The sequence below is a fragment of the Aptenodytes patagonicus genome, chromosome 1 (genome assembly GCF_965638725.1).
Source record: "Aptenodytes patagonicus chromosome 1, bAptPat1.pri.cur, whole genome shotgun sequence".
Lineage (NCBI taxonomy): Eukaryota > Metazoa > Chordata > Aves > Sphenisciformes > Spheniscidae > Aptenodytes > Aptenodytes patagonicus.
This window is the reverse complement of record NC_134949.1, coordinates 30,591,094-30,617,339: the sequence shown is the minus strand read 5'-3', so window position 1 is coordinate 30,617,339 and position 26,246 is coordinate 30,591,094. Positions and strand designations below refer to the sequence as shown.

General features: G+C 41.0%; 1 protein-coding gene across 5 annotated transcripts in view; it reads right to left on the bottom strand.

The window, feature by feature from the left end:
* IMMP2L (inner mitochondrial membrane peptidase subunit 2) overlaps nucleotides 1-15,869 on the bottom strand; it is a 495,887-nt gene extending 480,018 nt beyond the window's left edge. For 4 of the 5 annotated variants that reach the window (XM_076330888.1, XM_076330909.1, XM_076330919.1 and 1 more), the window contains exons 1-2: nucleotides 15,433-15,480; nucleotides 2,653-2,790 (exon numbers count right to left, since the gene is read on the bottom strand). In XM_076330888.1, the coding sequence (XP_076187003.1) occupies nucleotides 2,653-2,787 (135 nt within the window). In that variant the 5' untranslated portion in view covers nucleotides 2,788-2,790; nucleotides 15,433-15,480. Of the gene's footprint in view, nucleotides 1-2,652; nucleotides 2,791-15,432; nucleotides 15,481-15,747 lie in introns of those variants that run through there. The other variant, XM_076330898.1, reaches the window with a different exon arrangement.
* Between the last annotated feature and the right edge of the window lie 10,377 nt (nucleotides 15,870-26,246).

The following is a 26,246-nucleotide window of genomic DNA, read 5'->3' as shown; positions in this document are numbered from 1 at the left end:
CTTCTGATTCTCCCCCCCATCCCACCAGGGGGGAGCGAGCGAGCGGCTGTGTGGGGCTTAGTTGCTGGCTGGGGTTAAACCACGAAAAGGCTCAGCAGGAGCCACAATGATGAGTACACAAAGCCAGCTAGATGTTTTAGAGGTCTATTACAAACAAATTCTTGGGAATCATACCATGATATCTTCAAATTGAGACAATAAGATATCATTGGAAGCATGCGGTTGATGGATATATGACTACATGCTGACTGAACTTCACTCTCCCTCATACCCATAGCTTTCTGATACATTCAACATAGATCACTCTTCAGAGAACACAGTAAGTAGACAGAATTGCAACGCAATGACCAATACTCCTTCAAGCTACTCTGCAAGAGAGGGATATATTCCTTATAATTATGTCCCTGTCAGACTTAGTTAGGTGCCTAATAAATCTTGGCAAGGAAATTAGTATCTTATTAAAAGCACTAGGAAGTTTTTTTTGTAGTCTGAAAAACATCCATAGGCGTAGAAGTTTAAAAGAAACTTCTATTTCAGTGCTACAGTCCAGAATAAAACCAGAGAGAGAATTTACAGACACTGAGATGTCAGTAAAATTAGAAATGTCAGCTTTCAAGCTACCCATACTTCAATCAACAGAGGGAATGTTTTGTCAACAGACACATCAAGGGAAGAGCTTAGATCTTAATCATCCACTGAATATATATTGCTTACCCTAGCCACTATGAAGAGTGCATATCCTTCTTTGTCAGGTTGAATAAACCTGAGCAAATAACTGTAGAGTTTTTCAAATCTTCCATGGATAAACCACAGTTAACTATATGCCCTTCAAGTGAGTAAAGAAGCAACACTCCAGAGCAATATCAGAGCACTCCCTAACACTTGAGACTTTGACTTCAAAGGAAACATAAAACTGAGGTCTTGACCAGAGGAGCTCAATAGACTTGTGGAGTAGGGAAATCCAGAAAATTTCTTTCTAGCTACTGAGGTAAAACTATCCAAACAAGAATGGATGTCAAACAGAACATTGTCAGAGACAGAAAAGACCAAACAATGAAAGGCTAAAAAAAAAAAAAAAAGACACCCTCAAAAATTAAATGCTCAGGTCATGCTCACTAGTAGCAAAAAAACCCCAACAACCCCCCCCAAAAAAACCACCAAAACCATAAAATTCAAGGTGCATCTGTATCTTGAATGCTGCATGTGGCTCTAGATCCCAACAGAGGCAAAAAATGGGGAGATGGAAAATGGGTGAGTTGTATTCATCTGGCTGATTTTGTATTTATATAGATGCTGTGTTATATATTTGAATTTCTCCTGTCTGAAGGTAGTAAAAAGAGAATGAAACTGTTTTTCCCGGTTTCCCACTCCTCTCCTCCTTTCCAGAGCAAATTTTTGGCTCTGCAACTGAGAGCCCTGAGATTCTTCTACCTTTGATTGGTCTTCAATGATATTCAGAATAACATTCATGAAAAGGGCAAAGGTAACTTATGTCACACCTAACTTCTGGTCTTGGATTGTAGAATTACTGGAGTACAATGATTTCACTTTGGTCCCTGTTCTTGAGGCGAGAGCTGCCTTCTAGACCAGCTGAGGTTTCTTGACAGAGGTTAAACACCAGATTACAGACTGCCATAAAAGGCACAATGCCACCTTGCCATTTCCTTCTCCCCATCCCATGCTTTTCTATAGCATTAAACACAAATCAGCCAAGCCCAGGTTCTAGCCCAAGTTTTGTCTGCATGAATGCTGCACAATTCAAACTCCAGCAGCTGGTCTTGGCTGCTGTGAAAGCTCTCTTCAAGATTCTGAGGTTACTCAGATAATCCGAAAAGAGGACTTGGCCTCCGAGAATCAAATCCTTAGTCTCTGCTAATTGGAATGTTACAACATTGGAACAAATAAATTATAGTTATCAGTGGTGATGCATAGCAATAGGCAGTGCACATGATTTGAAATGCAAAGTAACAATACAAAAATTGTCTGACTACATTACAACATATATTTTTCATGTCCCAGTAACAGAGGAAACAAACTAGCTGTTCACCGTCATGAATATTTACCTTCTAAATGTTACACAGACTACTTATTTTTATTTGCTTAGACTGTATAAAAATTCAGTATAAAGTAAAAACAGTGAACTGATACTTATGTCCTGATAAGCATAGGAATTAATATTAAGTTCATGCCATTTTCAGTATTCTTCACTGAAATGGTGCCATACTTGTTCATTAGTAAGAGCAAGTATAGCAAGAACCAGTTTTGCCTTACAATTACTATAATACAGCTACTAAAAATTAATAAAGCCTCTTTGTAAGTCATCAGTTCAACCCCAAGAGACAAAAGGTAGTGATCAAAAATGAAATCTTTATTTCGAAATGACTAAGAAGATACCAAAAAAATATATCTTTATCACTAGTTATGTATGTATTTTCCTTTTACTGAGACAGAATTTTGGCATGTTTTGTTCTCAGCAGCTTTTCTTTTCACATCATAAAGGTATTTGTTTAACAAAGTCGAAATTAAACTATTCCATACTACAATGTGGTCATTTAATAACAATTGAGAAAAAGATTTTTTTTCCACCTTACTACTGTCAGTGGACAGTCACTTTTTAATTTCCTGATGCACGAAAGATATTTCCAACAATACCTGCATTGATGCTCCTTCCACCCTTGCTACACAGGCAACTCTATCCAGGAAAGTCACCGTTACCGGAACAGCAACGAAGAAACCTTTAAAAAAGGCTTTAACGTATCTCTTCCCCAAACCTTGAGCCTGTGCCATAATCTGAAAAATAGGAAGAAAATGGAAAAAAAAAAAAAGTTGTTATAAAACAAATTTTAAGTAACAACAACATTGTGGCAATCCAACAAGGAGCAGTTAAGACTAAATCAATTCTATTATCTGTAGGGTCTCCCAATATCCACAGTGAAAAGAAATGAGTATGTACATGAGAATGAAAAAGAACAGAAATCTTCATCAGAATTTAAAAGCCTACTCTACAGAAGAGAGCTTGATACTTGACATTTACCCTTTAGCTAATTTGACCATTTCTTGTGATCCTGTGCTAGCAGAAGTACTTGTTAAAAATGACAGTGATAACAGTTCAGCTAAGCAAGAAGCAAACTGATATAACCAGACAAAATCTAATTATATATTTCTGAAAAAAACCCATCAACTAGATTGAAATAACCAATTACAGAGCATTCAGTTGGGAGTTTACAACCAAAATCTGGTCACCAGCGGTGTTCCTCAGGATTCAATTCTAGGGCCAGTTCTGTTCAATATTATTTATCAACGATCTGGATGCAGGAGTTGAATACACCATTAGCAAGTTTGCTGATGATACCAAACTGGGAGGTGCTGTTGACTCTCTTGAGGGACAGGAGGCCTTGCAGAGGGATCTAGATAGATTGGAGCATTGGGCAATCATCAATGGCATGAAATTTAACAAGACCAAATGCCAGATTCTGTGCCTGGGACGGAGTAATGCTGGACACAAGTATAAGTTGGGAGAGGAGCAGCTGGCGAGCAGCCCTGCAGAAAGGGATCTGGGGATGCTGGTTATCAACAGCAGGATCAATGTGAGTCAGCAGTGTGCCCCGGCAGCCAAGAGGGCAAACCGCATCCTGGGGTGCATCAAACACAGTATAACCAGCCGGTCAAGAGAGGTGATTATCCCACTGTATTCAGCGTTGGTGTGGCCTCCCCTGGAGTACTGTGTGCAGTTCTGGGCCCCACAATTTAAGAAGGATGTGAAGGTCCTTGAATGCGTCCAGAGGAGGGCAACAAAGCTGGTGAAAGGGCTGGAAGGCATGTCCTGTGAGGAGCGGCTAAGGACTTTGGGTTTGTCTGGTTTGGAGAAAAGGAGGCTGAGGGGTGATCTCATTGCTCTCTACAGCTTCCTGAGGAGGGGAAATGGAGAGAGAGGTGCTGACCTCTTCTCCCTGGTATCTAATGATAGCACGCATGGGAATGGTTCAAAGCTGCACCAGGGGAGGTTTAGACTGGACATTAGGAAGCATTTCTTTACCAAGAGGGTGGTCAAACACTGGAACAGGCTTCCTAGAGAGGTGGTCGATGGCCCAAGCCTGTCAGTGTTTAAGAGGCATTGGGACAATGCCCTTAATAACATGCTTTAGCTTTTGGTCAGCCCTGAAGTGGTCAGGCAGTTGGACTAGATGATCATTGCAGGTCCCTTCCAACTGAAAATATTCTATTCTATTTTAAAATTCCATAAACTGGTAATTATTAATTTGTGACCCTCAAAGACGGATTGTGTTAAGTAAGGAAAAGCTGACTACTTGGCAACACACTACCAGTTCTTTATTAAGTATTTTCACACATAAAAATGCAGAAATGCATCACTTCCACACTTGTGGTAACTGCAAACATGTAAAATCAGTTCAATTTTTCACGTATATCATAGGGACACACAGTAACACCATGACTCCTTGTTCACTACTACATCAGAAAGTTAAAAGCATAGTGGCAGGCTGGGCAGCTAAGTAATGACACATGGGACTATTCCACTCCAACTCACTATTTATTATGCTATCTCCCATCTATTTATTTAGCCCTGAACCACCGAACATTCTCGAAAAATACCTACAAAGTACACTGAAACACAAGTTGTTTGATCATATTAGTTATACCTCTGAGAAGCAAGCTGAGTACCCAGGTACTGCTGCAAAGGTACAAGACTATTTTATGTAACTGCAGTTTCATTGTAAGAAATGCTGTCCTTCACCTATTGGAAAAATCCAATTTAAACTGTTGTTTCCACCTAATGAATCCCTGGTAGACCCCGCACAAGATCAGTTTGTGGAGTCCCTGCTCCCTCTTACACATCCTAACTCCAACAGACAGTAATAGAAGGAGAAAACAGACTGTGCCCTGAACTTTCGAGTCTTTCAGTGTGTTTATATTCAAGAACACAGAATTATTTTTAAACCAAAATAATGGAAAACAAATACATGCAGTTTCGTTCAATCCTCTTACAAACAGTGAAATTCTAAATATTCTATTGTGAAATCATTTTTTCTCTGTTGCATTTTCAGAAATATGGAAGTGATTAACTATTTGTATGCAAAATACAAATTCAAATCAGTCTGATGAAATAGTACTGAAAGCAGTATTTCTGTCACAGATACGGCTACTTAATTCCTTAAAGGATTACACTTAAGAGAGGAAACCCAGTTCTACGAAGTAAACCATCAGCATATTCTTCACTAAAATTCTTTACAGGTATTAATAGCTTTGCAATGACAAGATCTGTCTTCTAAAAGACAGGAACATGTTTACTACTACTTCTGACATTTAAAACCTTGTGAAAGTTAATCTCTTTTACTTTTTTTTTTTTTAGTGGAAATACTTCACCATCATCTATAACTCTTGCTCATAACACAAGTTTAACTAATAAAGACTAAATGTACTTAATGCTTGTAATACGACTATATTTTCTTTCTGCACATTTCAGGAAAAGATTTTCAATTTACATCAACAGCTTTCACAAGGAGTCTGAAATAGGTTGTGAAACAGAACAAAAACCTCATAAATTCAAGACAAATGTTAAAACGCTTTACTTGCAGCTTATCGTTTAAGAACTCCTTATTGGAACCAATCTACCAAAAGAGACTACTGCCTCAATTGGCACAGATTTACCTTTTATTCCACATAAAAACAGAATCTCTAAAAATCAGATTTTTGTCTACCATTTAACAAACTGTATCATTTTATACACCTTAACACCCTTCCCTTAACCCACTGATTCTGAACTTCGCCTCTCGAGTTTTCTGGCTGGAATTCTACTCCTCTGCTGGGAGGTCTGGCATATCTCAGACTTCCTCCACTCTAACAGCAATGTCAGCCTCGAAACACAATTTTGAGACCTTGCCCACAAACATATCCACCATGTTCTCCACAGTTACTCTTTGAGCTGAAAGACATTGCCTGACAGATGTATCACAATATGACTGATTTAGGAAATTTTTTTTAAACTTTAAGAAATCAGATTAATTTACTCACTCTTTAAATTCCTCATAATCAAACCTATTTTTCATTAATAATGAAGCATGAACGTTCACCCCATCCCTTCCACTAAATCCACTGACAGATCTTGTTATAAACTTCTTGCAAAAGCCCCATGCTGGTATCTACAGAAAAATCTAGTATCTGAAGAAAAGTAATTGGTCAGACAATCCACAGGAGACCAGCCATATGCTCCTGGAACTACAAGCTAATTAATAGTGACACAGAATCTAGCATCCAGGTTAAAACAGTTAAGACAAAATGCTACATTCTCGGTACATCACTTAGCCAAGGCAACACCGGGAGTATTAAGCGGCTGTAGAGAAAGCTGGGAGTTCAGGTCCTACTTTTGTGGTTTTGGACACATGCAGTATTACAAGGCACGGTATGAAAAAAGATGAGGGGAAAAACACCAACAGCACCCCTACAAGCAATCGATTTGCAAAGCCACCAAAGTCAACAACGGTTGTTGTGCTGAAGGACTTCTCTACTTGCCCTGAATTTCCTCTCCTCTCCTTCCTTCACTAAGCAACTGATCAAACCACTGGTTTTATCTTCCATCCACAGCAAGATGAATCCTTCATTTCCAGTCACACGCTACATTCTGAAAGTTTCCTGGTTCCCCACCTCCCACAGTAAGGGACAGCTTTTCCCCGGGACACAAACTGAGCAGGCCTGTAGATTACTCTACCATAGAAGCCCTTCTTCCCAAAAGCTGGTAAACATGTGCACACACATTTTAAACAGTTTGAGAAGAACTACTTAAAAGCAAACCCGTCTTTAACCTTAAGTCCTCCCATATAACAAAACATTTTTAACACAAGGGTAAGAAGTTACTACATGTCAGTATCTCACTGAACAGCGTGCACATTTTTGCCAGGTCTATTTCATAAGCTTTCCCCTCCAAAAAACAGACAAGCCTTTACCACAGGTAAGTATATGCACATGCAGAGTTGCCATGCAACTGCTGACACAATAGTTCATCATCCAACTGCCAGTAGATGGAAGGTTACCCATCACTCTTTCAGTAAGAGGGGTTTCAAGGTGTCTGGCATTGCCACAGGGGAAGAGCTTCAATGTAGGCAGCAGAAAGAGAGTTTCCAGCATTATCTTCTACCAGTAACTGTACACGTGAATGGATAATCCTCAACTGATAAATACTGTTTGCCTAAAATGTGCAGTGTTTTCTTTTCTTATACTTAGGTGGTCTTAGGAGAAAAGACGGGAAAAAAGTAATGATAAGCATTTATAGCAGTCGCAAGAAAGAATTTAGGGTAGTAAAGGGTCGACACAACAAAGATCCTTATCTTTTTTTTTTTTAAAAAACAAATAATTTTCTGGTTGGAGTATTTGTTTAAAAATAAAGAAAGTATCAGATAGCTATCACTCCTAGAGATAATATTCTGCTCTTAGACATTATCTTTTATAACCTCAGTGTGCTCTAGTTAACTATTTTCTTAGAAAACATATTGAGTTTGAGAAAATTTGTGAAAACTACTGAAGGAAATATTGCCATAACTTTCTAAAATTTCAATTTGATATATTTTTCCTCTATATTATACAGAAATTTGATATTTAATATAGAATTTTTCAGGTCTACATTTATTTCATATTATATATATTAGATCTCTTATTTTATATTTTATATTTTTCTATATTAAATTAATGAATGGGTTCATTTAAAAAATGCATAAATCTCATATGTGCCTGTCATTTATATATAAAAATTTTGATGTCCAATGTTCAAAGTGAATTACAAATTTTAGCAAGGTTGAAATTAAGTATTTCAAAGTCTCTAATCTACTTTATTTTTAGAATCGGAGGTTACAAAGTTACTTCTAATGCTCCTTTAAATTACATTTTAATTATTTTTAAAGAAGAATACCCTCCAGAACAGACAGTCAACTTTTTAACAGCTTTAAATCTAATTATATAGAATCTGAAGTAGTGTTGGACAGTAACAGCCAACAAAAATGTTAAGGACAAGAAGCTAATTATTTCATAGGTATATAAAGATACGCTAACAAGTTGGAAAGACATAACACAATTTCCTAATATATAAACAATAAAAGATGGTAATCATACGTACTACTTAAAAATTGTAAAGTCATCCAAGTAATAAATCAGTCAGTAACAAGTTGGTTCAAGTGCTTTCTAAAAATAAGATCTCTGTGAAGTATCAATGTTTAATGATACTGAGGGGAACTCTCTTGTACATAAAATTTAAAAGATTTCTAAAGTATCCGTAGATTTTAAGAGCATCACATTTCCAGAGTAAAATTCTGAAATGCAGTGCTATGACTGTTTTATGCTGACAGCTAAATATACAGCAGGTTTATACGTATGTCAGTGGAGCAAGCAAAGGATTCTTTGCTGAAAAAAATAATTTCACCACCACGTATTTCTGGATCTCTGCCCAGTCAGTGACACCTTGAACAAAATCAACAAATCACAACACTTAAAAGATGGCGCAACAAAATCAAACACGTAAAACATAGTAAAAATAATTTAGAGATGCATACACTTATTAGCATTTATAAATTATCCTTGGCTTAGGAAAAAAAAAACTGACAGAATAATTCAGTAGAACTGACAAACTTCAAAGCAACAACCTTGAAAACTTGGTTGAAATGGCAACATGGACAAGAAAAAGCCAAGATCAAAAATGCTAGCATACAGCAGGTCAAAGCATTAAGAATTTCACATTGTGCAGCTCACAGATAAAGGCAGATGGAGCACAGCATTATCTGGACTGAAGTATTTGGTGCACAAAAGGTCCAGGGATTATAATGAGCCTCTCGTGGGTACTACAACATATGGAGCAGAGATGCTGTTTAGATAGCTCTCTATGTATGAAATGTTTATTTTTTCTTACACTTGCCTGCACATTAGAAGACGCTGTTTATCAAACAGCCTGCAGAAAATCATCAAGTAACATTCAGAAAGCCCCAGGTTACAATATATTTGCAAATCTAGGTACTTAAAAATTACCCACAGAAGTATGATAGGAAAAATAGCTGTAAAAACAAGGCATTAGCAGTCATCCACAAAGGAAATAAAATGGCCCCTGATGTGCTTCTACAAGAAGGCATGTGAGGGAACAGGAAGGAGGGAATTACAACCTATATGCAAAACAACTACCCAGCCAAGACTGCTATGTTAGTCTGAAATGACCTATTTGATCTAGTTCAGAAATTAGTATCTATACTACATACAGTCCCATAATCCATTGAAATAACCAATTTATCTGTCAATCGCAGTATGCATTTTTCTATAAATCAGTGGCATCACACTAGAATTCAGGTATATATGGTTTGAAAACAAGGAAGACTTTCATAACAGAAAATACCAAAACACATGAATGAGCCCAATTCTGTTGCATCCTATGAAATATAAAATTGAGCACAAAAGTTTTTGGTTTAAGTAAGACTGGTACAACTTGAAGACAAGGTTATACCCAGTCTAACAGCCGTGATGAACATGATGCTGCTCAGTATAAGGATTTGTGACATCTTTTTAACACGTGCCTTTTCAACAATCTTTCACGATACAAGGCCAGAGAGAACGACTGCAATGCAGCCTGACCCTCATTTCCCGCTTTAGCTATACATTTCAGTAACTTTTACATTACAGTAATTTTTTGTAAGGGTGCAATTATGCAGGCTTTTTAGTAGGCTAACTTAATTCATATAAATTTATCCAAGTACAGGCTGACGCACATAGATATGATGGTGATGATTGTCACAGAAGAACCAAAATAGATTAGTCCGTGTAAGTTTTCATTTAAAAATACTGTCTAGTTCCAGAAGGAGCTCTCATTTACCCTTCATTAAACACAAGTTCATCCTGGTATTATTCCACCATAGTGGTGAAATTTCTATTCCATTAATGTATTTACATGCTACACGCAGGTTTTCCTCACAATATTCCTCCATCATATTAATCTCCCTGTATTCCCCAGCACACGGTCATTAAACAATACCACTCTGTTACAAGTTTGGAAATGCCACAGATCATGGAAATAACTGTTGTATTACTGAAGCAGCAAATCCTAACCTAATCAGCATTTTCAGTAGCTACGCATGTATGCTCTGCTGTTCTGTTTCTCCTAGGTTAGTCATTTTGTCCTGATACCTAGATGTTTTTACTTGTTCCAAATATAAAGCAGCAGATTTTGTTTTAGCCTCAACTCCATTATATATCATTTTCTTATGCCCTAGTTTGAATTAAAACAATTACGATTTCCATGCAACAGCTCCCATCACTATGAAATATGCAGAATTTTTTCCAGTATACAATACGGAACAGCAACAATAAAAATCCAGTTTCATAATCTTCTCAGAGCTATAACATACATAGAAGTTCTCAGAAGCAAAAACAGATCAACACAGTGAACCTTCAGCTTACAAGCCACATCAAAACAAAAAAGCTTAAACCACAACAATCAGCAACCTGATCTGTCACAGAATTATTACTGACTAAAAAAAAAAAAAAAAAAAAAAAAATCAGTTTAATGTGGAACTGATTCTTCTTTAAAGCTAATATTACTACATCCCATCACTGGGATCTATCCCATGTATAAAGGCTCAATCCACATGTTGGTTGTGACTGGAAAGAAATTCATATTGCTTATTCTTACCAATTAATTTCATGTCTCAAGGACATGAATTTTACCCTCATGGACACTTGCATATTTCCAAACAAAACATTTCACTTTCAAAATACAAAGCAAAAGCAGAAGAAAATGTAACTGTAGATGAAAGTTACTCTCAGCAATTAAAGTAACAATTAGTTCAGAACAGAGAGTAATCAGTCACCCCTCAGTTCTGAAAAGTTATTCAGGATTTTGTTTCACGCACGTAAGCAACCAAGAAGAAGAACAGTAATATGATCACTTTTCTATGGGTATTGCAATACAAAAAAAGATCAGTAATTGTTATAGATCACATCTTTTCAGAGCAGTTAAACTTTAGATGTAATGCAAAGTCTTCAAGTATTATCCCACAGGTGACTGGCAGAGTAAGTTTTTCTAACATAAAAGATGCAATAATTGTTTTTACTCATATTTCTGTATCTTCAAAGAAACTAATAATCATTCACATATATTGTACGTAAAGGAAAGTACTAAATTACATCAATTTTGGAACACGCTTAAGTGAACAATATAACATGTATTTAGCTTCTTGCAACTGAAAGTTCTGTGTTGCCTTTCAGCTTAAAGATTCAATGCAAGCAAAGTAAGCTAATCGTATAAATTGATTTGAAGCGCCCTTTGCAAACAACTACCAGCTGCTGTTATGTTTTGGTCTCGAGCAGACTGCATAAATGAGGTGTTGCTTCCAAATTCACTAAATTTGTAAATTGTATTTCCAGTAAACAATAGCATAACCTTTGACTTTTAATTCATTTGCACACTTATCTAGTCAACTCTCTGGATTCTTTCAAGTACCATGAAACTGCCATGTTAGTTGTGGTTATCCAGAATCAAACTTAGGCAAAAACAACTAAAAAAAGGGAATATTCAGTTTTAACCAAAATGTGTAATGGTAAGTATTCATATAACATTGAATAAGTGGCCTAAGAATAGCAGCATTGAACTCAAAACATGAACATTGTCAGAAACAAACTCTTCTAGAAGTTCTTGCATTTGGATTTAGAACAAGTAAGTTTAGTCCAGAACAGCGAAGTTTCTTCTAGCCTAATGGAAAATCAAATGAGTAAATACAAGAAACACACTTCTCAGCTACGAATCTTTCAAGAATGCAAGTATGCATTGCGTATGTACGGACAGAATAATAAGTGACAATAATATTTATTATGATATGAATCATTTCAAAAGAAAGAATAGAGAGAATGTATTTAATATTTGAAAGGTCTTTTCCATTTTCAGTGCACTGTACAAAAGCAACTAGTTCTCCCCCAACTACTGTAAAGGCGGCTTTGTGCATACTTCCTCAAAACAGGGGGGAATCAGAACTGACTCCCCAACATAATATTCCCGTGAAACCTAGCAGTAAGGCCTGATGAACCAACTGCTTACCATCTACTGTCTGAGGCATATTAACAAACTGAATGTACAAACTAATATGCCAAATTGTGCCTTCGAAAATAACTTCCGTTATTTTAACAACTCAGGTTTTATCCTTGAACATTAGAGGTCACTGTGGGACCTCCTAAGAGCCTACCCAGTGTACTCTGTAACAACCATTCGCCACCATATTGATTTTGAGTCTGGGATTTGTGACAACTTCCAACTGCCATATAAACTTCTCAGGCCTGAGGAATAAACAAAACAACTAAACCCAAATACTCTGAAGAATATATAATTAATAATTTTATTGAAAAATGAACAGTAAAAGCATCCATAGCTACATTAGAAAAGCAGTAAGTTATTTTAGTATTTGCAGATTAATTTCTGGCATAAACTGGTAACTTTTTCAACAAAGCAAGAGAGATATTATCCAAGGGACCATTCCCCTTGTATCTAAGACTCTAAATAACAGTTCAGGAACACACTGGTTCAAAAAAGTACAAAATCCCTTTGATAGAGAGAGCAGCACGCTATTTATACAAGTCTGTATCTGCTTTTTCCAGCAGTTCAGGACTTGCAGCGTACATTCCAGGCAATTACAATTGATATTTTCCCTTAATATATGAACAGAATCGTATTTCTCAATTTTAAAGACTAAATAATTTCAGCTGAAAAACAAACAAAAGACTTACGTAAAGCTACAAATGTTCATTCTGCACTGATTGATACTGGGTTTAGATTTATAACTAAAACTTTTGGATTTCAGCTTGCCCAAGCTTTATAATTTATACGAGATGAACATTAAAATTCACATTTTTCAGCTGAACTTCGTTCTAGAATTTCAATGACTCATTTTCAAGTGTGAAAATAAATTTATTTTTAACAGAAAGAATTCTAATGCATAGGAACTAGGATTTATTTATTCTTGCCAAGACTTCAGTGAGGATGAGAAACCTCCAAAAATTTTTTATCAATTAATAGGAAAAAATGTATGTTTTGGCCACTAATTAGAATTGCAACTAAATTTAATTGGTCCAGAAGGATCTTAAAATCGTGCAGTGCAGATCACGTGGAATAGAGAGTCATTGTGTTAAAATGATAATGTACTGTTGAAGTAAAAACCAAGCATCAGGATCCAGGTATTCCAGAAGTAGTTGGAACCTGTGGCACACTGGTCAACTCAAAGATTTCAACACAAAATTCCAACTGTGACTGTGAAACCATCTGAATCTTAAAATTGTTAGCATGATTCAAATATTATTCTCATGGGTCTGGATACCACCCACTACTATACTATGTGTATAGCTATTTCCCATCAATTCCAGGAGCAAACTTATGTCAGTAACCAAATACAAGTTACACAGAATTTGTAATTTTAAAAGTAAAAGAAATGAAAGACTCCTAGAAATCTCCCAATCACAGTAGTTAGAAATGTTACATTTTTTTACAAAATACATGTAGATTAAGTTACAAAGCTGCATATTGGAAAAACCAAGTCTAATTCTAAAGTCTTCTAGAGAAATTTCATTTAACCTGAAAATCCCCAAGAGGTTTTGTCTTCCAGGCATATTCTGTTGACAAATAATTGCTATTTTCTTCCTAATTGAACAATGAACAAGTATGTGTGACGTATGCTTTTTGGGGAAAAAAAGAAAATAAAAATGTGCTGGTACAAGAAAGTTATCTAGAGATGTAAAGCAGCTTTATTAGATCACCTCACTCCTTTTTTAGTATCTCAATGTACTCAATTAATTCCAGTTCAACAGAACAGCAATGATGTGATACAAAAAAAAAAAAAATCACAATGGAATACTGGCTAATTAAAAGATATTACGAGGTTAGAGTCTGTTTGGTCTTCAGCTGCACTTTTTCTAGCTAAGCTTTTCACTGACTTCCAAAAAAAATTAATTTTCCTTAAAAAAGGTAAGAACACCACAGAGACATGTCTAGGAACTGGCCGGATCTCTTCAGCTTCAAGCATTGTGGCCTTTACCCAGAGAAGCATTAAACTAAGAACAGATTGAAGGACAAGTACCAGGCATGGAAAATCAGCCACTTTAAGATAAGTTATATCATTATAAACCAAAATAGTAATCTATCTCTCAGATGTCCAGGACGTAGGGTAACAGGAAAGCCACTCCATCAGGATCCTAGAGAACTGCCATTAACTGTAGTGCTTATAGGACAAATACAAGATCTGGTAGAAATTTAATAAAGCAGGAAAATACGTTAAACAGGAATTGCATCCAGTCCAGGACCGAGAACAGTGCATAGCCGAAGTCCCAGTTGCAGACAAAATGCAAGCGAACTGGGGAGCACAACCACGAAGCCACGTTCAAGCCTCTGTTCCCTCCTACACAAGCAAACGCCGTTCATACTGCTTCACTTCTACCCTGCAACGTGGCCACGAGTTCCTCCCCTTAATCATCACTAAAAGTCAGACTATATAGAGAACAACAGCGCTTCACACTATCGGCTTTGCCACTTCTTTTTAATCCAATCCCTTCCCTCCGCGAATTAGTATCTCGGCAATTTAAAGGAGGAAAGGACAAGGGAGGAATCCTACACGAAACAGCGTGTAGGCTTCCACACGAGACGACGGCACGGCAAGGCCTTCGGAGCGGGAGAGGGACGCGCGGCTGCCCGTGGCTGCCGCCAGCCGCTGCCGGGCAGCCGCCAGGCTACGGGCGCAGCGCCCAGCCGGGCCGTGCCCGGCCGCCGCGCTCGGGGCCGCCCGCAGACGCCCGCTGCCGGTCATTACGCCACACTTCCGCGAGCCCCGCTGCGGAAGTACCGTCATCCACCGGGCGGCTCCTGAGGCCACCCCGCCCGCCTCGCCCCCGAGAGGGGAGCGGCTCCGCCACCAAGGCGGAGGCGGGTGGCGGACAGCCCGCGCCCCTCCGCTCCCTCCCCGCGCCCTGCCCGCCGGCAGCGCCGCGCCCCCGCCCACACGAGGCGGCTCTCAGCCCCGCCCGCCCCCGCCGGCTCGCCCAGCGGGGACCCTCCCCAGAGGGACGCCACCCGCCCCGCGCCGCCCAACGGCCGCCGGCGGCTCGCGCGGGCGAGAGGGAGAGAGGGAGGGGCGGGGCAGGGCAGGGGGGCGGCACTGAGCGCCTGGCGCGAGCTGGGGCGGGGCCGGGCTCGCGGGGCCGGGCCTGCCGCGCGGCATGCGTCGTTCCCCCCCCCCAGCCCCCTCTCCTGACGCCCGTCCCCGCTCCCTCCTCCACCACGGGGCTTGGAGCCCTCCCCCCCCCCTTCCCCCGCCGCGTCGTCGCGCCGCCACGCGCTCTCCGCCCCGACTCTCCGCGCTCTGAGCCCGCCCGGCTTCCGTCGCCCCTCCCGCCCGGCAGCCGCTCCTGGCCGCTTACCCTTTCCTGCCTTCAGGGCGGGGCGGGCCGGCGCCGCGTCCGCCGCGCACGAGCCGCTCGCGGTCACGTGGGCTAACGGCTGCGGCGGCGCGGGGCGCGGCGCGAGGAGGCTGCGGGCCCCGCCGGGGCAGGGCCGCCGCGCTCCCCCGGAACGGCGGCCCGGGGCCGGCCCTGGCGCGGCGGCTGGGCCGCGACCGTGCGGCGGAGCTCCCGGCGCGGTGTGAGGGGTACTGGGCTGCAGGGGGTTGCACCGAGCGTTTAGTTGTGGCGTGCTCGGTGCAGCGCTCTGCTGTCCGTGCGGCCTGGCTGGCTTACCTTCTGTCAGACGTGCGGCAGACTAGGCCCTTTACCACAAACAGTGTGCTTGGTCTGGCCGTCGTTTGTAAGTCGCTGAATTTGCGGTTTGTGTAAGAGTCCCGAAAACTTGAGGCCGTGGGATTGCAGCAGCCGTGATTGCCTTCAGTGATGACGGAGGTGCAGGTACACAAGGACTCCACCGTTCTGGCCATATTTCGCAATTGGATAAAAATAAACTGGTGTGAGTAATAATGTGTGATACTGGAGTTTTTACATAATATTTCAGTATAAATCAGTTGTGTAAGCTGCGTATGTTGTAGCCTACCCAGAAATACGCAGGTTTTTTGTTCAGCTGATGAGAGTTTCCTAGTGCGTGCCAGATTTCATCTGGACTGATGGTAACCACATCTGCTGCGCATCAGAACTGGCTGCATTGTACTGCCAATCCTGTGTTCAAGAATGGAGATTGATTTTTCCTGGCCAGTGCAAACGGGTACATCAGGGTTTGTAATGTCACAGTCAAGAGTGTTTGGTTGTTTTTACCAGCTGCCATAACAAGTGCAGGTGCCAGTAGGGTCTGAAGCAGGAGGTTTTCCCAGATGGTTCATGTACGTTCAAGAGTCGATGGGCAAGTTCACAGCAGAGAAATCCATTAAGAGTTATTATGCACATAGAAACTACCTCTGGCTCAGGGAGCCCCTATCGTGGATCCTGGGAGATACTACTATTAGTCAGGCCACAGTCAGAAACTATTTAAGATGACACCAGCTTAGAAGACAATACCACACAGTACTTATTAATGAACTGAATTGGAAGACACGCTTTTAAGGCCATTTTTTAGTACAAGGCTGTTGAATTATATATATGTAATCTATAAAATTCCTTGTTACACGCTATTCCAAACACAACATGCCCAGCCTCTTGCCAAATCTGAACCTTGCAACGATGCTTACAGCTTTTAATGCTTAAAACAACGTTTTCACAAAAAAACAGAATTAGCTTTAGTGTGATTTTGTTTGCTGAAATAACAACGTGATGCCAACGTATTTGTTACCTAGTGTAAACCAGTGATTGTTACCCTATTTCATTTTTTGTTTTCCCTTGACACATTTTTAAATAAGCATTACCTTGACAATCAAATAATTCTTACGGTCTTTTTGTTGCTGATTACCCTTTACTTAATGCATTATTTCTTTAACACATTTGAATTGTGTGCTCACTATAAGATTCTACAGTAAGCTTTTCAGTGCATTGCGTAGGAATAAATACAGTATTCAGCCGCTGGTATCCACCACCTTCATTTTCATGACCCATAATGTAAAAATTTTAACTGGAAAATCTTCACAGAATGTTCAAAAATATTGCTGCAAAACGCAATATTATACTTTCATTTGTAACATTAGAGAAACATCTTACGGGAACGTGCCTCGATGTTTCCGTGCGTTCAGAGCTGATACGAAATATTTCCCTCAGAAACTCTTGAGTTGAAACTCTTCTCTGATTAAAGACTTTTGCTGTAAACCTCTCAAGATCAAATGATGTCTTATCAGCCATTTTCTTCATTTTGAAATTACGCGTGTGCTAAACAACTAGCAGGAAATACCCATTCTTATTCTTCCATTTATTTGTAGATTAGATGATATTTATCAAAGCCGATAGTAAAGTTACCAGCTGCAAATCATGCATTACCGATGTTCACATCATTTTATTTTTCTTCTTTTTTTTAAGTATTCCTACTGCAGTTACGTTGCTACCTAGAAGTAGAGAATAGTTTATTTTGCTTTCGACTCTAACAAATAGCTACTGAAAATGTTTTGCTGCTTCCATGCTTTGATGCGTCAGCGGCTGAAACAAAGAAAAAGCATGCCCTTTTCACCCACCTCTTCAATTGCTGTTCAGCTGGGAGTACCATTAAAGCATTCTTCGCAATCCATAAAACTTTTGTACCACAGTGTCCATTTAAAGACTCTCAGCAGACTCTGGCAAGCTTTATGCTAAAAACACATTTCATTCAGTTTACCCCAACTTAATTTCATTTTGCGGAGATACCTAAGACCTGCTTTGCTTTAAAATCAAGTACCATACATTTGCAGATACAACTATCTGCAGGGTATTTAAAGCCTGTCTATCTTCCTCCGTACAGTAAAGGAATGAATGTTTGAGCGGTGCTGAGCGTACTGTTCTGAAGAGGTGTATGTTGGAGGAGAATATTGGGCTGGGTCCATGTCCTGGTTTCAGCTATACCAGCTACTAGGAAGAAAATTAACTCTATCCCAGCCAAAACCAGGACAGTCCAACAGCCTGAGAGTGCAGAAGAGTGCTGTGAAAAAAGGGCATGAGCACTGGAGGCAGAAGATCAAGAAGCCTGGTTGCTTAAATGGATATTGCAGATGAATGCTTCATATCATCCAGCTGTGGCTTGAAGGACCTGTGGCCTTCCATGAATGGTGTGGCACAAAAGAGGGCAATAAATCTTAAACCTGCTATTGTACTGGAAAAAAAGTGATCGTGGCATCTTCAGTAGTATTATATTATTACACATCTCCATTTTATTACATGATTAGGCACGTAACCCCTGTCAGCTTCCGGGCTCCGATAATGGCTTGTGATAAAGGATTACACACTTATTTTTGTGGGTTTTTTTTCAAATGCAAGTTTATATTCAGTGGGAGTTATCTACCCACATATATATAACATCTATATATGAACTATTTATCTAAATTTCCTGTATGTCAAGGAGGTGACATAGGTGCCCTTCTAGGACGGCATTAATCTCGTTCACAGGTGGATGTTGCAAAGAAAACAGATAAATCACATTTTAGAAGAGCCTGTTTCTCCTCAGTTGCTACTGAGTGTGTCTTGATGACTCACTCAGGTGTAGACGCGTACAGGGTGCTTGCTGTGGGAGGAGAAGCATCCCACCCTGCCTGTGCCAGAGTTCCCAGGGACCCAGCTGAAGGCTGGTAACAAATACTGGTGGGAGCACAGGCCAAAACTCCCTGACTGATGTTAGTATCTGTGCACTTACCCATGATTTAGTGCTCTTCACTTCCACAGAAAAAGAAAAAAAAACAGGTTGGGTTGATTATGACACTGTATGGAAGTTACCATATGAACATCTTAGGACAAAAACATTTCTGTTCCTTCATGCTGATGCTCTTTTGACCATCGCATATTGTTTACGTTATGCCTCATACATACTGAAACAGAACCTGGTCAGAATGGAGTAGATTTTGCTTCCAGTTGGTCAGGCAGGCAGCAAAGCATAAAACTGTAGTGACCTCTCCATCGGGGAAAAAGAGAAGAATTGAAACACAAGAAAATTATTCCTGAAATCCTATCATTGGTCAGTGAAACTGGCATAATCTTTGAAGGGCAGAAAATATATAAATAACTTACAACAGTCAACTTAATTGTGCAGGCTTTCCTCAAGGAACAGTTATTACCCTCAAATTCTTGTCATAGGAAAAAAGGAAGCAAACATGGTTTGCAAAGTCAAGAGTCTGTTGTCAGTGTAGGTAAAATCTTGACAGGCTAATGAAAGAATTATCAGTCCAGATCTAATAATTACAGAAAAAGAAAACAGTACTGTTACAGGAAAAAAAAAATCTCAATAATAACTCAGTTAAAATTCTTATACAGACTTCCTAACAACCACCTCTCTCTCTCTGGTGTTATGCTCACCCTTCTGTTGCCACCACGGGTGCTAAGGTGGTTTGGTTCAGTATGGTGGGAATTCTTTGTTCTCTTTGTTACCCCTAGAACTGGCTTTCCCCAACTCCCAGGTCTGTGTATTTTTAACTGACCGCTGGTGACTTGTTCATAGCTCTGAGGATTCCAGTGTCATCTTGCGCCTCCCCCCACTCCTGTCATACCATGACTGTAATCCCCTGCATTGCATTATTATGGTAAGGGCATAAATATTTCATTCTAACAAGTAACTGCTTAATACCACTTATTACCACATATTATGGTTGTATCACACAATTATATAAAATTACACAAAAGTAAATTGTAGAATCATAGAATCATAGAATATCTCAAGTTGGAAGGGACCCATAAGGATCATCGACTCCAACTCCCTGCTCCTCACAGGACTACCTAAAACTAAACAATATGACTAAAAGAGCGTCGTCCAGACACTCCTTGACCTCTGACAGGCTTGGTGCCGTGACCACTTCCCTGGGGAGCCTGTTCCAGCAACCCACCAGCCTCTCAGTGAAGAACCTTTTCCTAATGTCCAGTCTGAACTTACCCTGATGCAGCTTCATTCCATTTCCGTGTGTCCTATCGCTGGTCACCAGAGAGAGGAGATCAGCATATTAGACAGTTACCTCCTGATCATTAGAAAATTGTTGTTACAGGTAAACAAGGTAAAACAGAGTTGCAGGCATGGTTGTTACCGTAAGTCGGCAGATGAAAAACTTTTTAAGACTCAATTTGGAGTTTTAGGAAGCAGGCATTCTTTATTGCGGTGCCGGGCGCACAGGGGATCACTCCACCTACTGTGCACGTCGGACTGCTCAACTATGGGAGTTATGTACAATCAGAATATACATATTTGTTAGATTTCATTAGCATATTCATGTTATTTCCTGGAACTCATTAACATATGTAAAAGTCTTTAACGCATATGCTCTTATGTTCATTGGTGGTCTTTCAGGGTCCTCTGGTGGTCGTCGATAGTCTTCCTCACTGTGTCTGCTAATTGAACTCAGTCTTTTCGCCTGCACAGTTTGTCTTTTGGCCCCGTTGCACTAACTAGCTGATTTCAACATAACTTCCTTATCTATTCCACCCCTGTACGCAGAGCTTCAAGGCTTCCTTTTATCTACGGGATGTCCAGTCTGTCTATCCACGGAACATTTAGCTATTTTGTTTCGACAAAGAGAAACCGTATGTCTCCTTAGTATTTCTTTTATTCGGTATCATGGTAAAGCAAGCTCGTCAAAGCCCAACAAGTCCTGAGGATTTGCAAAGTCAGTATGAAGCTCATGTTCTGCTACTAGCCATAGTAATACTGTATTTGCTGAACTGCCTGGCTACGTGGGTCCTAAATATTCAGAAATGTGAAAGTAACTCAGCCTAATATTACTTATCACTTGATAGTCTTCAACATATTTAATCAACAGTAACTAACTGAGAATTCAATTCTTACATGTAATGTGTAAACCCTTATCTTCCTTTTAAGTGAGGAGTAAAGGTTACAAAGGTTATTAGCAATAAATGTAGAGTGATCACTGTAGATTAGTGGTTATTAAATGCTTAGCATAAAGCAGCCAACAGTTACTTTGCTATTACATACAGTACATTCTTTCAGCACTGTCAAATTTAAAGGGTTAAATTTACCCGAGTGGAGTCAGTATTTCTGTGCTGTCCCTTCTCATTAGAGAAGCTTATTTCTGAATCATTTCTTCTGTACATGCATTTTAAAGGCATGTAATTAACTGGTTGCAAGTTGTTAGGCAGTTGATGAAGTGTGAACTGGGCACTGATTTGTTTTCTTTATTTACATGTTTCCCATAATACTCTGATGAAAGCAGGATGTTGAGGCTCTTTTACCCTTTGTGTTATTCCTTGCTTGTTTCATCAGATGATTGAGTGATTTGTGAAGCCATTTGCAATTCCTCAAATTCCATTAAAAATTAGTGTCTAGGGAAGTCTTAATAAAAAAAAAAAAAAGGGTGTTAAAACATGAACACAAGCAGCACTCCTGTCACTAGCGCAAATAACCACGTTAAGGAAGTGTCTGCTTTTGTCTGAACTATGGCAGTACGTCTGACCACTCTTAGCTTGTTGTTTAAAAATACGCTGGTTTTGAACACCAAGACAGTTTAGGAACTTTCTGTTGTTCATTACTCGGTCCTCCCCCACCTGTCTGCTTTCAACTAGAGAGAATAATAATTGTACGGGGCAACCCACCCTTCAACCAAGCAGCAGAGAGAGAGACATTTTAAGACAGCTTCATCACCTGAGAAACTGTGGTCTCACAAAGGCCACCCTTGAGTATCTACCCTTGTCAAAGGTGTCTACCCTTGAGTGTTTGTAGCCACCTTTATTTTAGCATTGTTTCTAGCAAGCCTAATAAATAGCTTGCACCCTAAAAAGGCCATCTTCTTATGCATGTACATTCCTTGCTGGTCCTAGTTCTCCTACTGAGAGTTGTTGTCTGTGGGTTAGTAGGGCAACATGGTTTGCGACACTGTTTGCATCCAGATTGCCTCCAGGTTGCCCCACACGCTTTTTGTCTGCCATGAAATGGGTTCTGGTGATACTTCTTCGGAGTCTAGTCACTGGTCCCGCAGGCCAGCTGACCTAGTAGGAAATAGGAGTGCCATGAGTCCTTCTTAATCTGTAGTGCTGGTGCCTCCCATCAGAAAGTATGATCATTTATGTTACACTTAAGTCTGTATTATTTTTACTGACATCATTTCCTCAAATGTTAACTTACGCTATGCAATGAAAAAAAAAATAAACAAGCCCTTCCTGTCACATTTTTCTCAGAAAAATGTCAGTGTGCAGTCACACTGGTTATATCTACCCTGCCACTGTAGCTGGAGGAGAGGGAGTGAGAGAGCAGCTTGGTGGGAGTCTGGCAGCCAGCCAAGGTTAATCCACCATGGTCCCACTGGCAGCCCCGGTGAGGGGACTGTGGGATTGAGTGCTCTGGTTTTGTCCACACGGTAGGGTGCTGGTGCACCACCCAACTGCCCATGTCCACACTACAAGGATGCAGTATCCTCAGGTGTGAAACCTAGCCTCCGTGCCCTTTGATACTGTCCTGGTTTCGGCAGGGATAGAGTTAATTTCCTTTCTAGTAGCTGGTACAGTGCTGTGTTTTGGAATTAGGATGAGAACAAAGTTGATAACGCACCAATGTTTTAGTTGTTGCTAGGTAATGCTTACACTAGCCAAGGACTTTTTAGTTTTCCATGCTCTACCGACTGAGAAGGCTGAAGGTGCACAAGAAGCTGGGAGGGGGCACAGCCAAACTGGTCAAAGGGACATTCCATACCATGTGATGTCATGCTCAGTACATAAACTGGGGAAAGCTGGCTGGGGGGGGCCGCTGCTCGGGGACTGGCTGGGCATCGGTCGGCGGGTGGTGAGCAATTGTACTGTGCATCACTTGCTTTGTGTATTATTATTATTATCATATTACTATTATTATCATTTTATTTCAATTATTAAACTGTTTTTATCTCAACCCACAAGTTTTTTCTCACTTGTGCTCTTCCAATTCTCTCCCCCATCCCACCAGGTGGGGAGGAGTGAGCGAGCAGCTGCGTGGTGCTTAGTTGCCAACTGAGGTTAAACCACGACAGATACCTTGCAACAAGGGTCCCCTAGATCTCTTGTCGTGCCCCGCTGCTTTTTTTATGTTCAGACCCAAGAGCCCCCTTGGAGCCCTTCATAGGAGAGTGTGCCTACAGCCTTCAGCAGATGCTGAAGCACTGCTACAGCATGATGTGATAGACTGATCCTCTGGGACTCGGGCAAGGCAAAGGAGGGATTTGGGAGCTTCACTAACAGCCAGAAGGGAATCAGACACCAGGCTCCTTTCAGAAGCTATCCTTCTGCTGCTGGCACCAGCCCCGGATCTGTGCAAGCCACAGTGATACAGGCAGAGTCTGGCAAGTTGGGTGAGGATCTCTAAACCAGTATATGCCTGCTGAATCTCAGCAGTTTGGTGTACATATCAGTAATATCCATGTCAACCTTCAGGTGAGAGAGGAGCCGCTAGTAAGCTGCTTCATGGCTGATGGCAGAAGTTGGCACCTGCACTAGTGATGGAAAGGCATAGGTACAGACCTGCTGTCTGCAAGGTGGCCATTCCAGGTTCATACAGATGTGCAGCATAGCTGCTTAAAAAAACCGAGCTTCTGCAGTTTCTGTAACATTCATGTAAGACCACGAACTAGCTAGTTTATGCCAAAAAAGATCACTGTGGTCAAGATGACACAGCATGCCCAGCTAGCTTAGCAGTGTAGCCAGGGCACACGTTCTGTCCCTGCATTTACTGAGCGGGCATTAATGACTGTTGTAATCAGCACTCTGAGTCTTGCTGATCACCGTGGGTGATTCATGCCTGCTGAGAGGTCACACTAACTCTGGGAGTGTCAGCCACGGTTTCAGAGTACCCATTTACTTTGTTTCAGCCTGCTAATGTTTACCTCGTGGGATAAGCAGTCACTCTCTTTACCCCACACAGTATTGACGGGTCCAGAATGAGGATTGCTGCACCGTTAGCTCTGTGCTGCAGGAACGTGTCTTCTCAAGGAAAGAGTTGGATGTGACACGATAGGCATGTACACAGGCAGAGTTGCCTTCTCCTCCCTCCCTCCTAGGTCAGTGACTGCTGCCGCATCTCTCCTGGAACCAATTTCTTTTCTTTCTCTCTCCCACCTGTCTTCAGTCGTTCAGACAAATTTCTCCACCCTTTTCTCTTACAGCAGACATCTCCCTCTGTTGCCGTAACAACAGGAGCAGCTTAGCTGCACAACGCAGCCAGGGCTGGAGTTTTTTCCTTTCTCCTTGCACTGAGAACAGTCCCTCACAGTTTGCATCTATATTCTTTACCATCAGCTTAAAATGCTGATGGCAAAATGCATCAGTCTGAACTGTACCACATGCTCCTGTCCTGCCAGAAGACCCGTACTCAGAGAGATGAGCTGCCTTGTAGGCCCACACTAACATGTACGCTGCCATCTCTGCTCGGTCTTTTTTCCAGTACTGAAACCACAGCAATGGTGATGAAAAAAGGACAGAATGGAGAGCTGATACTATATGCATAGTACCTAGTATAAAGGAAAGGGGAACAGCTGTCCATGTACTAAGCCTCTAAAGTTGCTCAATAGCTGCTAATCATGTATTTCCCGACTTTCTTTCCCATGCATCTCTTCTGACTTCCAAGCTAGATTTTACTGCATGCCCTGAATTCTTGCATCTTTTCTATGCATGTGACTTGAAAATGCTTTTTATCTTATGAGAGGTTACCAGCTTGCTACAAGTTGAACAGATGTCACTGGCCCGTGTCTTCATATCTAGGGATGTGACGCAAGCAGGCAGTACTTGAACCTCTTAGGGTTTGCTAATAGGAAAGGGAATAATAGGACCAAGAACCTCCTGATGACTTTTTTCTAGAGAAAAGATATATATTGCAATATATATCTTGCAAGCTAAAGACTTCAGAGCCACCAGCTAGAAAATATTTACAGATAGGCATCTTCTGTTCACTGGTGCACAGAACACTTAAACACAGATTAAGAACAAGCACACATTCCTGACACGCAGACTTTTTTGCTTAGGGTGGACATTTGCAGTCCAACAGAGTCTATTCAGATCGCATGTGTCTAAAACTCCTCCATGGAGCATGGACAGCTGCAAAATACTTGGGGCCATAATCTGGGCAAGATTTATAACAACAACGTATGGCCATAAAAATACGCATGGTGAAGAATTGCTGGGTCTAATTGCCTTAAAATTCTTGGCCTGGAGTTCAGACTTGATCTGCTGACCTCTGCCCTCAGTAAAATGTGTTATCACAGATTGAAAAAGACTGTTCTGTAAAATGATAACTCTAAAGAAGAAAATTAAACCAAAAGGCGGCCCTGTGTCCCTTCCTTATGCAGAATCTTGCTTATTGGCCACTTGATGCACAGGTCTTTCACTGCACCACCCTCACTGACTGCTGCCAGAGCAGCTGCCTTTGACTGAGCAAACAGCTACAGATGCTTCCCACAGACCAGACCAGCAAAGATATTCCCCTGAGAAGATTCCCTTCTAAATTAAGGAATCTGTATAGGGAACCTTGCAAGAGCTGATACCCGCACTTTACGTGTCAAGCCTATTCTGGGAGAGAGTCACATCAAGTGACTAGTCAGCCTGAACTGTTTTGATGAGCAACATGAATAACTGTGGCTTGAAAGGGTTGACCTCCTTGCTGTTATGGAGTAGGACTCATGTAAATCGCAAAGGACAGCAGATCAAACAGCAGGAAGAGTTATGTCTTGTGTTTTGGGGTATGGAAGTAGGGGACAGGCTTGAGCAAGCTGCTGTTGTTCTTTGGTGCAGATGATCCTGTGAGGAAAGCATGGGATAAAGCTGATGTAGCTTGTGTGCTCCGGTTGGATGGAGGGTCATGGCAGGCAGTTGCTGGGTGCATCTGGTGTGTTCGCAAGGTCCAAGGTTGCTAGTGCAGTGCTGAAGGCCACATTATGTTGCTGCTGTTCTAGTTAGCTCATTAAGTTTGGTGAAGGTACTAACATAAGGTCGGAAACATGGAGTATGCTTGATTTCCGTTATGGAGTAAGTGCGTCAAAGCCATCTATGTAACCCCATCTGGAAACACATTGGAAAGACCCTCCCAGCCACCACTCAAACTGAGAAGATCCGAAAATAGATGGACCAGCTCTATGCACCTGCTCTCTCTGATAGCTCCAGTGTCAACACCTAGAGCAGATCATCTGGGAAGTCCAAATCCCCCTCCTGCATCAGCCAGAATTTGTGGATGCAGC